Source organism: Sus scrofa, chromosome 6 (genome assembly GCF_054392235.1).
Source record: "Sus scrofa isolate SSC_HxYL_T2T_F1_AM1 chromosome 6, Sscrofa_HxYL_maternal_Yorkshire_Landrace_v2.0, whole genome shotgun sequence".
NCBI classification, from domain to species: domain Eukaryota; kingdom Metazoa; phylum Chordata; class Mammalia; order Artiodactyla; family Suidae; genus Sus; species Sus scrofa.
In genome coordinates, this window is record NC_139388.1 from 151,291,126 (window position 1) to 151,305,524 (window position 14,399).

At 38.3% G+C, this 14,399-nt stretch overlaps 1 protein-coding gene across 2 annotated transcripts in view; it reads right to left on the reverse strand.

Annotated features, from left to right (window-relative positions):
- Positions 1-14,399, reverse strand: part of LEPR (leptin receptor) — a 94,173-nt gene that overhangs the window by 46,334 nt on the left and 33,440 nt on the right. For both annotated transcript variants that reach the window (XM_021093487.2, NM_001024587.1), the window contains 3 exon segments: positions 12,655-12,984; positions 10,655-10,778; positions 3,273-3,481 (listed from right to left, as the gene is read on the reverse strand). In XM_021093487.2, coding sequence (XP_020949146.1) covers positions 3,273-3,481; positions 10,655-10,778; positions 12,655-12,984 — 663 coding nt within the window.

Here is a 14,399-nt window from a genome sequence, read left to right on the forward strand (position 1 = left end):
TGCAATCTACAGATCCTTAACCCACTAAGCAAGACCAGGGATCAAACCTGCATCCTCATGGATAATAGTCAGGTTCATTAACCACTCACTTAGCCACAATGGGAACTCCAATATTGTTAGTTTTTGTTTTTGTCTTTTCCAGGGCTGCTCCCGCAGCATATGGAGGTTCCCAGGCTAGGGGTCCAATCGGAGCTGTAGCCACCGGCCTATACCAGAGCCACAGCAACTCGGGATCCGAGCCGCATCTGCGAACTCCACCACAGCTCATGGCAACGCCAGATCCTTAACCCACTAAGCAAGGCCAGGGATCGAACCCTCAACCTCATGGTTCCTAATTGGATTCATTAACCACTGAGCCACAATGGGAACTCCAATATTGTTAGTTTTTTAAGTTTATTAAACATCTATACCTGGGTTCCTGATTCATTAAAATGAATAAATAAAAGGACATGTATAAATACGCATTAAAAAAGAAAAAAATACCAAAAGAGTGGAAAATAAATGATGCATTTTTCTTCTTTGTGCATCTCTATGTTTTCAAGATTTTTACGATTAACAGGAATTACTCGCATAACTTAGAAATCATCATTACCATGAAATATTTACTGATTTGCATTTTATTTTCAAGAAATAAAATGGTACATTAATATTTTTCATGTTACATATTTTCAAAAATTGAGTCGTAGTTTTACTTCTTTTCCTTGAATCAAAATTAATGAACTTTTTACTTTATGTGACATATTACAAATTTTGGTTACTTTATTTATTTATTTATTTATTTATTTTTACAGCCACACCCATGGCATATGGAAGTTCCCAGGCCAGGGAATAAACCTGAGCTGCAGCTGCAACCCACACCACAGCTGCACACCAGATCCTTTCACCCACTGCTCCAGGCCAGGGATCAAATACGTGCCTCTGAAGTGACCCAAGCTGCTGCAGTTGGATTCCTAACCCACTGCTCCACAGTGGGAACTCCAAATTTTGGTTAATTTAAAGAGGGGATAGCTGAACACTAAAGTCTAGAAACAACAGATGAAATTCACTGAGTTCTCATGACCGAAAAGATAGAAAACAAAACAAAGACACCAAACAGAAATGAAATCCTAAAATCATAAACCTTTTTACACTTCCTACTCGCATTCATATATGCCTTAACAGTAGAAATCTAAAAATAAATATTTCCGTGGGGCCCCTTTGTACCCAGTCTCAGACCCTACCTTCAGCTGCTTCTTCCAGAGTAAAATCCCTCCAAAGATCTGGCATTACTCATTCTTTCCACTTTGCATCCCATTTTCCTAGCCAACCTATTCCGTTCAGGTCTTCCTTCTCACTACTACTCTGACCAAGGCACCACCCTTTGCCAAATGCAAGCCTAAATGCCTAGGCTCCATTCACACTCCACACCCAATCCGTTAGAACGTTCGGTCAGCACCATCTCCCAAATAGATCCCAAGCTTGATCATTTCTTTACTTCTCCACTGCAACAGCCCTAAACCAACTGGACAATTCCAACAGCTCCTATCTGATTCCTCTGCTTCCACTGTGGCAATTATCCCTCCTCCCTTCCCCATCAATTTCCTTTTTCACTTGCAGCAAACATTTTAAACACATGCACGTGGGCACCCGCACACCCATATACCGTCCCTGACCACATCATATTCCTGGTTCAAAAGGTCCCACTGCAATTAGACTAAAATCCAAACTCTGTAACCTGGCCCATGGTACGACCTGGACCCCGATGACTCTCTGACTACATTTCACTGCAGGCACAAGGGTCTTGTCTTTGGTTCTTCCAACTTCCAAGCCTATTCCATCTTGGAGCACTTTTTGTTCTGGATTTTGGCATGGCTATCTCTTTTTCTTTCAGCTTAAATGCTATCTCCTGAAACAGGATCTCCATAGCTAAAACAATAGCCTCTACACCTAACACTGTTCATCACACAACTTTTTTCTTTCACGCACTTACAATTTTTAGATAGTATCACACATATCCAAATACAAGGACTCTGTCTGAAATAAGACAAAATTCTTTTTAAGGTTCTTATTAAGTATCATAGCACCTTCTCTTAACTACTTTACTTTTAAAAACAATTTAGGAGTTCCCTCATGATGCAGTGGGTTAAGGAGAGAACTTCCACATGCCATGGATGCAGTACGAAAAAACAAAAATTAAAAACAAAATTTAATTCAGTGCTGGCTCTAAATGCTTCTAAACATCAGCTCACAGAACTGGTTTTATAAAGGAGAGGATGATGCTATTTTACAGATTTTGTGTTTTTTCCCTGTGGTATAATGCGATGACTAAATTGGTTATTATTATAATTAAGTTGTGGGGATCAAAAACATATCCCTAGAGGACAAGGTATTTAAAAGTCCTACTGGTAAATATGATGTCATATGCATATTCAAAAAATTCTATACCCTCAGTAACTGAAAAACAAGTGAAAATGAAGTTGTGCGGAAAACTGTATCAAATGCCTAGAAAAGTGGCTCCAATGAGGCCAAAAACAATGATGCAGAGATGCCTATATAAAGAGTCTGCATATAGTTGTTTCAGGATATGCCAATGTAAAACAGTAACATTGTTAAATTATACATCACAGGTAATGTATACTTTCACATACACATACCAAACTGAGTTAATACATTAAGTAGTTTAACATTCGTCTATATTACTCACATGGCACAATGTAATTGAATGCACTGAATATATGTAATCACATATTCAAGTCAAAGACTATTTGCACCAAAAATATGGGCCCTTGCCTATGATTTGAGTTTTTCTTCTCAAAGGGACAGCAAATCATTCGTTTACTTGTTCACTGTTTCTCTCTGCCCACTGCGGTCAGCCCCTGTCCTGTCTCATTCACCACTGTTTCTCCAGTCCCAGGATCAGGGGCTGACACCCATGAGCATCTAAGAAAGATTCATTGAAAGCATAAATTCAGGTTAAAAACAAGCTTTTAATTATTTTCAGACATAGGTGTCCCAGATGTGAAAAATAACCAGGCAATACATATCCATTAGATCAATCCAGGATTTAAATGACTCAAACTGTTTTCAAAAAGAATTTAAATTACAGGGGCAGAGACATCTATACTTCTGTTGAATCCTTCCAGAAGCTGCCCTGAAGATTCCCTAGAACAACGCTGACCATCCTTACAGGGTTGGTCAACGTGAGACGAGCGAGTGAAAAATGTTGTAAGCAGTTTTCAACCTGTTTGTGTGACTGATGTTTAGATCTAGTACTTTTTCTATGCACAACTTACCAACGTTTATGGGCTGAACTGACATGAGAGGTGAGTGAAAAACTGCTCCACCAGATGTGATTTTCAAATACATAAGAAGGGTGTAGTTGAGTTTGGCTGCCGACACAGGCACATGGCATTCACAACATTCACGAGCACTGCAGTTGCATTGAACGCTCTGAAAACTACCTTTCTGGGGGAGCAGAGGTGATCCTTCTAACACTTCGAGCCTATATGAAAAAAGAAGAGCCAAGTATTAACATAGATGGGACAGCACTGGATAGATTTAGAACGTAGGGCACAAAATCCAAATTGACATAAGCTCTTCTGGACACCCAGCTTAAAGAACATCTAGAAAAAGAGATATACTACCACAGGGATACAAAGTTAAGAGTTAAAGGAGGTTAGCCATCAGAAATAACAGAAGCAAGAAGACAGTGAGGCAAATGTGAAGTCCTAAAAGGAAAGGAAAATTGCAGTCCTAAGTCCACTGTCCAGTAAAAACATCTTTCAAAATAAAACAGGCCTGCATTATTTAAAAAAAAAAAAAATGGTAGGAGTTCCCTTCGTGGTGCAGCGGAAACAAATCTGACTGGGAACCATGAGGTTGCAGGTTCCATCCCTGGCCTCATTCAATGGGTTAAGGATCTGGCGTTGCTGTGGCTATGGCGTAGGCCAGCAGCTATAGCTCCAATTAGATCCCTAGCCTGGGAACCTCCATATGCCACAGGTGCGGCCCTAAAAAGCAAAAAAAAATAAGCCAAAGGAAGTCCTTCAGGCAACAAGAAAATGATAGTAAGTGGAGGTCTGGTTCCACACAAAGAAATTAAACTAAAATGGCAAATATTTATTGACTGATTAGAGGAAAAATAATAATCATGGAATGTGGGGTTTATAACATCGGTAGAAATAAAATGTATGACACAGAGTTGTTATGTGTGACTTACTAGTTTTGGGTCTTTTAATACGCCTCATCCTAGGGAGGGGCTAAGTCTTGGTGTAATGAGAAGACTTTAGGGTGGAAGTCAAGGTGGGGTAGCATCTATGCCTCATTTTCCCATCTTGCTTGAGTTACCCCCATGCTGTCCATAAGCACATGCTGCCTCCTATCCAAACCACTCCATGCTTTTTAAAGAACTTGGGGATAGGGAGAGAGTACAAATATTTAGGCATGATCACTGCCTTCAGAAGTCTCCTAGTTCTTGAGGAAGGAAAAAACTGTAAAAGTAAATATACTAATTAATTAAAAATTCAATGTGGAGACGGTGTTGCTTTAGAAACTATACTAACTATGGAGTTCCTGTCGTGGCTCAGTGGCTAACGAATCTGACTAGGAACCATGAGGTTGCGGGTTCGATCCCGGCCTTGCTCAGTGGGTTAAGGATCCTGCATTGCCGTGAGCTGTGGTGTAGGTTGCAGATGAGGCTCGGATCTCCCATTGCTGTGGCTCTGGTGTAGGTTGCAGATGAGGCTCGGATCTCCCATTGCTGTGGCTCTGGTGAAGACCCCTAGCCTGGGAACCGCCATATGCCGAGGGAGCGGCCCTAGAAAAAGACAAAAAGACAAAAAAAAAGAAAGAAAGAAAGAAAGAGAGAAAGAAAGAAACTACACTAACTAGCCTATGAATGAGCATTCAGGTATAAACACAACATGAGAGAAATGGACCCTAACCTTTCCACACACTCCCCACTAGTATGAAATGTGTTGAATTATGACAGATTTTCAAGTTTCCTGAACAAGACTTCAGGATTCCTTTAGTCCTAAAAGAAATTAGTCAGGAAACAACATTTATAGATGTTTTATGTGCAAAGCAATCTCCTAGGCACAGTGGAAGGGAGAATATCATTTTAAGAAGCACACTAAATTTACCTTGAGACCTAAAACCTAAAACCAGGTTTTTCTGTTTGCTTCTGAGCCATAAGACCATAGACAAGTAAGTTCATCTTTGTGAGCTTCAGTTTCCTTAATCAGTAAACCAGAGAAAATGTCTGCACCATCTCTCTTTATAAGGTTGCTGTGAATACCCAAGATAATTACATACAAGTATTGTTCACAACTTTAAGTGTTATCTACCCATAAAATACCATTATGAATTGGAGGTGGAATGACTTAGCACTTTCAACTTCACTAAATCTTTAAACAAAAACAATGAAATGTGATTTTTTTTAAAATATCACGCCATGCCTTTTATGTTTTTCAAATATTAAAATAAAAGCTTTTATCAAAGGAGTATGGAACAAATTAAGTAAATTGTGATAGTTTATGTCAGAAATATGCTTGCAACTTGTATTATGCTTTGACTGAAGAACTCCCAAACTTAAGGCAAAAATAGAACTGAACAGAAAACAAGATGTATTTTTAAAGGTTGGGAAATTTTACGGACACTTTTCTTTTTTAAAACAAAAAGTTAGAATTTCACTGTCTTCCTTTAGATGGTCTTACCACTGCCATCTTTTCCTAAATACAGTGGATATTTGTAGAATAGGACTGATTACCAAGTAGATTAACTCTGTGGTTTCTCTCCTACTTCACTGTTGTGTTCTATTTAATCAACCTCAATTTCATTTTCTTTATAATTTCAATACATACAAGGAAAAGAAAATAAATATTATATATTCATGATAATGAATATATACAGTGATGATATATTATATAGTATACTTACCATATAATATATAGTAGAAATTCATAATTTGTGGATTTTTTTTAAAAAATCTCCATTCAGTAATTTCTCAAACCCCATCATGAAACTCTAAGCATCCATCTAAAACTAATTTTCAAATGTTCTAAATAGAGGTGAGGAAACTACAAACCACAGGCCAAATATACCTGTCTCTGTACAGCCTGTGAGGTAACGGCTCAAATTAGTATCTGAGCTCAAACAATACTTTCCCTTAAGGGACATGGATATAGGGCTTTAAATCCCTTATAAACATGAGGTTTTAGTTGCTTTTAAATATATACTTCTTTACACAGGAAAGCCTTTGAAAGATTTCTCTCATAAATTCTCTAAGGTATAAGAAGATTGTTTTGATTTTAAACTTTTCTACGGTAACCATTATTATGGATTTTCTCTTTCATGGAAGTTTTCATTTGTTATATATTGGCCATCTCTTCCTTCTGATCTGAAGAGTCTTATTTAAATTATTTGGAGATATACTGCCCAAAGATGCACACAAAAATGAAATTTAACACTGAAATAGCATGCGCCAATTAGTAAAATGGAGATATTAAGCAAATCATACAATGAAGAGAACAATGAAAGTGGTAAGAAAAAAAAAAAAGAAAATGTTTCTCAAACTGCAGGCAATTATGACAGATTTGTCCCTATTAATAGTTTTAGAGGATTTCCCCTGTGGCACAGCAGATTAAGAACCTGACGAATATCCACGAGGATACGGGTTTGATCCCTGGCCTTGCTCAGTGGGTTAAGGATCCAGCATTGCCCTAAGCTGTGGCATAGGTTGTAGATGCAGCTCAGATCTGGTGTTGCTGTGGCTGTCGTGTAGGCCAGCTGCTACTGCTCCAATTCAACCCCTAGCTGGGAACTTCCATATGCCACAGGTGTGTCCCTAAAAAGAAAAAAAAAAAAAAATTAGAAACCTGAGTTCAAAATAAAAGGTCAGAGTTCCTGCTGTGGTGCAGTGAATAAAGAATCCAACTGCAGTGGCTGGGGTCACTGCGGAAGTGCAGGTTCGATCCCCAGCCTGGCACGGTGGGTTAAAGGATCTGGCATTGCTGCAGCTTTGGTGTAGGTCACAGCTGCAACTGGGATTCAATCCCTAGCCCAGCAACTTTCAGATGCTGTGGGTACAGCCATAAAAAAATTAAATTTAATTTGAAAAAATTTTAAATAAAAGTGTATCAAAAGAATCTGCTAAATTAATCGTATGAGCAAGTTGAAAAATCTAGTTTACCATAATTTTCTTTTTTCTACATCCTACCATTTATATGAACAGACCAATGACTACTAGCTGACTAAAATGAACTTCAAATTCTTTTTTTTTTTTTTTTTTTTGTCTTCTCTAGGGCCACATCCACTGCATATGGAGGTTCCCAAGCTAGGGGTCTAATCAGAGCTGCAGCCGATGGCCTACACCGGAGCCACAGCAACATGGGATCCGAGCTGCATCAGTGACCTACACCACAGCTCACAGCAACGCCGGATCCTTAACCCACTGAGTAAGGCCAGGGATCGAACCTGCAACCTCATGGTTCCTAGTCAGAATCGTTAACCACTGAGCCACGATGGGAACTCCTCAAATTCTTAGTTGTAGCTAATTTACTATGCAATTTTGTAATGCTCTGATATATTCATATAAAATATCTTTTTAAAAAAATGCAGACCTCCAGGCATAACTAAGGCCTATACTCTATAAAATGTAAATCCTTACACATGGTCACAGAGCTTTAAAACTGAGCATATTGCCCTAGTCCACCGATAATACTTAAAATTCTCTCGAATAGGCATCTAGTGAGATTTCAGTCACCATCCAAAGTTTTAAGTTATCATAAGCATGTACATTGTAAAGGAATTCTTTTCTCTGAGCTAAAACCTATTTTGGTGAATAAAGCAGGAAACTTTCTGCCCGAGATGTCCAATATACCTTCACCCACCACCGCAGCTCCCTTCTTCTCTCAACACTCAGAAGCTGAGGTGAGCCTCTTTCATTTCAAGACCAACCCTTCATCTGTGCTTTTTCTGGAACTTGCCTATTCAACTCTTCACTCTTTGTCATGTATTTCCAGTGGGGCCCCTTCCATCATATCTTCAACTTTTCTCTCCCTGCAGGGTCATTTTCTACAGATTAGAAACAAGCTCATTGTTTTCCATTCTTGAGATGTCCACCTTTGGCTGTGCACTGCCCATTATTCCTCCACTTTCCCCACTTTCCAACCTCAGCTAGGCTTCAGGACTTCTAGAAATTTATAGCCCAGGTATTTCTGCTGTGGACATTCATCTTTCTGGCTGCCCCGCATCGGCCCGGAAAATCTACTAGGCTGAAACACTGGCAGCTAGGACCATTCTCACCAGACACTCCCAATCAGTAACTCAACTCTTAAAGAAGCAGGGGCTTCTAGATTCATCTGGTGAGCAGACCCCTGATTAGGATTCATCTAGTGAGCAGCGTTAGAGGCGGCAATTATCACAGAGACATTCAAGGTCCCGATGTGACAGCAGGGCCACCCTATTGGGGATACTCCTGCAGGGTGACTTTAAGAATTAGTTCAGCAACCTAACATAAGTTATAAATTTCAACTACAGTCTGATAGTCAGCACAAAAATGAGGATGGTACCAACTATGCATATTTTCTTCTAAAATGTGTCATATTCACCTTTATACCAGAATATCTCAAACCATCAGACTCACTTAAAGGGCTTGATAAAGCCTGGATTGATGGGCCCTACCCGCAAAATTTCTGATTCTAGTTCTGGGATGGAGCTATCAAATTTAAATTTCTAAAAAGTTTCCAGGTGATGCTGATATGCTTCTCAATGCTACCTGCCCACCTATTTTTGTTATTAGCTCAGATTCCCCCTTAAAGACTCAACATAGCTGTCTCCTTCCTTAGGAAACCTCTGCTCCTCTCTTGTCCCACCAGCTTCACTAGGTATCCCTATCTAAGGCTCTCACACCAATGGTGTGCTCCCATGCTCCCATTTGTGTGCCTGCCAAGTACACACCAGTAACCACTAAAACTGACAGCCCTATCTTTATACATATCTGTACATATCCTTCCCAACCCCCAGCCTGGGAGTGGCTCCAGGGCAGAGATCATAACTTTATTTATTTTTTTTACATCTTTGAGTTTCTTAAAACATTTTCATTGTAGTAAAATATATACAACATTTACCATTTTAAATGTACAGTTCATGGGAGTTCCCTTTGTGGCTCATCAATTTAACAAACCCAACTAGGATCCATGAGAATGCAGGCTCGATCCCTGGCCTTGCTCAGTGGGTTAAGGATCCAGCGTTGCCAAGAGCTGTGGTGTAGGTCACAGACATGGCTCAGATCTGGCCTTGCTGTGGCTGTGGTGTAGACTGGCAGCTAGAGCTCCAATTCAACTTCTAGCCTGGGAATTTCCATGTGCTTTGGGTGCGGCTCTAAAAAGCAAAATAAAATAAAATAAAATAAAATAAGATAAATAAAAAGTACAGTTAAGTGACATTAAATACATACACATTGAGGGATCATCATCCCCACCATCCAACTTCAGAACTATTTCTTCCAAAACTGAAACTCTGTATCTATTTTTACAACTATAAATAAATAAATAAAAAGAAACTCTGTATCCATTTAAACAAGAGCTCTTCATTAGAGTTCTCTGGTCCCTGGTAGCCATCATTCTACCTTCTGTCTCTATTCACCTTTAGATGGACAGGGTCTAGCACATTTCCTCTTAATTGTGTGATCTCAACTGTATGATCTGTGGGAGGTGAGTCACATTCTCCTTAAGCACGAAATAAAATAATAGACAAGAAAGAATTTTGGAAAGTTAAAATTCAAATAGAAATGGTAAGTACTATCACTGGAATTGTTAAAAAACCTGAGTGACATATTAGCTGTTAGAGCTATAAGTGTATGACTGTTTGAAAGCACCATTTGGCTCTCTGTCTAACACAAGTAAATACTAAGCACTTACATTTTTAAGATAATAAAAAGATCAAACATGAGAGAAACATCCACCTGAAATATCCCTTCCTCCACTCAAATATCTAAGATCCTTGAATGGAGTTCACATCTTATTTTATTTTATTTACTTTTTGGCTGTGTCCATGGCATGTCGAAGTCCCCTGCCAAAGACTGAACCCTCACCATAGCAGAGATCTGAGCCACAACACTGACAATGCCAGATCCCTAACCCACTAGGCCACCAGAGAATTCCCACACTTCTTTTAGAATATATGCCCATCCATATCTGCAATGTCTTATGAGCAGAACCAATAGGAGAAAAGAAGAACCCTAATAAAGAAGAAGGTTGTACAAAAAACATAGAAATGTACATAGATATAAAAGGAAATGGGAGTTCCTGCCGTGGCGCAGTGGTTAACAAATCCGACTAGGAACCGTGAGGTGGCAGGTTCGTTCCTGGCCTTGCTCAGTGGGTTAAGGATCCGGAGTTGCCATGAGCAGTGGTATAGGTCACAGACGCAGCTTGGATCCTGCGTTGCTGTGGCTCTGGTGTAGGGTGGCAGCTGCAGCTCCGATTCGACCCCTAGCCTAGGAACCTCCATATGCCGTGGGAGCAGCCCTAGAAAAGGCAAAAAGACAAAAAAAAAAAAAAAAGGAAATGTAGGGATAGAGGAGCTTTCAGAATCCATTTCTGTACATGGAAGCTCTTGCATTTCAAAAAAATTGTGTCATGGAAAAGTCCAAAATTATTTATTTGGTACTTACAGAACATATAAAAGATGAACTTTAAGGTCATAATTCTTGAAAGGATTCTTAAATAATGACTCCATATAACAGATGAATAATTTCAAGTCCTCTTTCATCCAGCACTGTATGTTCCAGTTTGCACCTGAATTAAAAATAAACTAAATTAAATCTGAAAAAAACATTCTGAACAACTCAGTGAAAGAGAAGAGCTAAATTAAATTTATCAGTGTTCTGATGCAGGCTCTAACTGGTAGTGCGTGTTTGCCCAAGTCAGCTATTCCCTTTGGCCTTCAGTTTCCATTTTTGGAAAGTAAGAGAATAAATACGATTGTTTCTCAAACTTTTTTTTTTTTTTAATCTTGAACCACTTAAACAGAGCAAAAGACCCCAAAACTCACTGGCTCAGCTCATCCTCACTTTCCAAGAGCTGAGAGAGCAGGAAATACCAAGGTACAAGCAAATTTGGGGCAATATTTATGTGTCTGCTTTAAATAATAAAGGCATGGGGATTCATATTGGAACTAAGATGTCTGTCTTAAATTCTCGTTATTTGTAATATTATAGGCCCCACACACAACTGATGAGCATATACTTCACTGCACATTGAAAAACTCACCTGATAATAATATATTCTTGGTAATTTATAATTCACAAAGGCAATCATAGCAACAGTTGGAAATTATAACTAACTCAAGACAGTACTATCTTTAAGCAACACTTAAAAATCCCCATCTGAAGGATTTCTAGCTAGTGCGGACTTCACATATTGAGCCCTAAACAGCCTACATGGCAGAATATTAAATGAAAATCCTCCGTAACCACCACTTAACTTAGTAATTTCAGTTACAAAAACTTAAAAATAACTAGCTATTAACCTATCCTTATATATAAAATTAAAATCTGTGGCATTGTAATTATTTCCCTTGATAACTGATAAAAGTTTTTTGATCATTTCTAGGCTCATCACAAGGACCCTAATATTTTAAGTTCATCCTTAATATATTTGATAATCATTGGAATGGCTACGTTGCCTTACAGATTTAAAAAGTGCTTCGTTTAAAATTAAATGTCCATAGACTCAGTGGGAGACACTGGGAGTTGTTACTTCTAACTTGTATTAAAACTCTGATTTTATTTTGCACATTCAGCAAACTGCGTGTTCCTTCCATCTCATCAGTGGGGCTCGACCAGGGGAGAACTGGCCCTCCACGGGACATCTGGCAAAGTCTGGAGATGTTTTGATCATTCCAACTGAGGAGTGAGTATTACAGTATTGCAGGTAAGTGGGTAGAAGCCAGGAATGTTTCAAAACATCCTACCATGCACAGAACAGCCCACCCCGCTGCCCCCGCATCCAAGAATTATCTGGCCTAAAATGTCAATAGTGTTGAGATTGAGAAATTCTGATTAATCCTCCACAGGAATGCTATATTTATGTACACCTTTACTTTCATACTATAGGTCTCTTTGTAGAGGCAAGTCAACTGTCTCTGTCTGATTTAGCTTCTCCGGAAGGCTTGGAAATAATTTGTTGCTTAGATTTCCAGATGCAAAATTATTAACTACACTAGCTACATTCAGTATGTATTATACTTAAATAACAACCAAAAAACCTTTATTTAAAATATCTATGTAATGATTACTGAGTGATACCATATTTGCCTTAAAATTCAACTAATTCAACAGTCCTATCTGCCAGTCGATATTTACCTTTTTAACAAAAATAAGGTGTACTTTTTCTACTTTAAAGCCAATTTAGAAGACTACAAGAAATGTTTTCTAAGATTAAAAAGTTCCTTAATGACATTTTTCTTTTCGTTTTATGGGATATAAAATAACTGGGGACTCATTAGTTTGGTCACATGATGATTCTCAATTTTATTAGTAATATCAAATGATGATGTGTGCTCAGAATCATATCCATACAGGCATCTATTTCACAAAAGTTTCAGAGAATGAAAACATTTTGTTCAATACAGTTAAGTAACAGCTAATGCTTGGAATATTAAAATACTTACCTGTTTGTTGAAAAACTAAGGAATTTACTGCTGAAACAAATGCCTTCCCTGCAATGTTGTCTGCATGTACAGAGCAGTTTTTATCTTCCTCACTCCAAAAGCAACAGTGGAAAGTTGTTTTAGAAGATAAGTTTGATAAGTAGGTACCACTTGAATTAAGTTCCATTTCAACAACTGCCTCATCATGTCCATTCAAAGTTGAAGTGTTCTTTGAGATTCCAGCAGGCAAGAGGAAGTCATATGTTGTATTTGGTGGCATGCAAGACAACTTAAATTTCCAAGGAGTAATTGGATATGCCAAGTCAAATGCAGTTATCACATAAATAAATTCTGTTAGGACATTTAAAAGACACATAGAAAAGCAATTAATCATTTTGACTAAGACATAAATAGGAAGTATCTAAGATTAAAACATGCAGTCTTCAACAATAATTATTTAACTTTCCAAGTGCTCAAACAGTGCCTAATACAAAGCTCTTCCATTGTCCAAAGTGTTATACTTAAGAGGGAGCATATACCCTTAGAGATAATGCCACTCTTTAGCACCCCTTTTTAGAAATTCACATTTTATTTTCCCCATTAATTTGACATCATAAATATATATATACACTCACATATATATATATACATGTATGTGAGTGTATATATATACACATACATACATATATATATGGCCACATGCACAGCATGTGGAATTTCCAGGACCAGGGATCAAACTCATGCCCCAGCAGTGACTTGAGCCATAGTAGTGACAACATCAGGTCCTTAACCCACTGAGCCACCAGGGAAAGCCTCATATTTATATTTTAATGAAAGGAAATTATATAGCTAAATATTTCAATTTCCTTTTCTAAAAAATATTCTAATGAACTTACAGAATAAATGGTAAGTATCTGCATGTGCAATTATATAAGCAAATATGAAAGTGATGTCTTAACATGTCTTAATGAGAATAACACCAAAATGTTAACACTGCTTTCACTGAGAGCTTTTAGAAAGAGTTGTCTTCAACATCAGGACAGCTGGGTGACCTCCTGAATCTGCCATGATCCTCCAGATATATGACATCATATAAGACATGTCCTTAACGCATTCTCCAAAAACAGATGCGCAATGACAGACTTCTTACAGGAAACTTCCACTGCTGATTAAAGACAATTATCACTTCTGAGACATAAAATTAAGAACAATTTTATAATCATGTACCCCCCAAAAAAACCTAAAAGTGATTATTGTTTTTTGGTAAGGAATTATTTGAAAATAAAATAAGTAATTTTCCTAAATTCTCTCTTTTGCAGGTTATCCTAATGATCCAACAGCTGGTTTGCCTCATATACAAAGTAATGCAGAATGAGAATTTTGAGAATTTTGCGTGGATTTGTATGGAATGAGACTTTGGAAGGATTACGGTAAATGTAAAAATGTAAGAAAATAGTTGGGGTTTTTTGTTTTGTTTTGTTTTGTTTTTGCTTTTTAGGGCCGCACCCACAGCATATGGAGGTTCCCAGTCCAGGGGTGGAATCGGAGCTACAGCTGCCAGCCACAGCCACAGCAACACCAGATCCAAGCCAGGTCTGTGACCTACACCACAGCTCACAGCAATGCCGGATCCTTAACCCACTGAGCGAGGCCAGGGACAGACCTGAAACCTCATGGTTCCTAGTCAGATTCATTTCTGCTGCACCATGACAGGAACTCCAGAAGATAGAAATTTTAAAAAATCAATTCACAAAATTATTATTCTA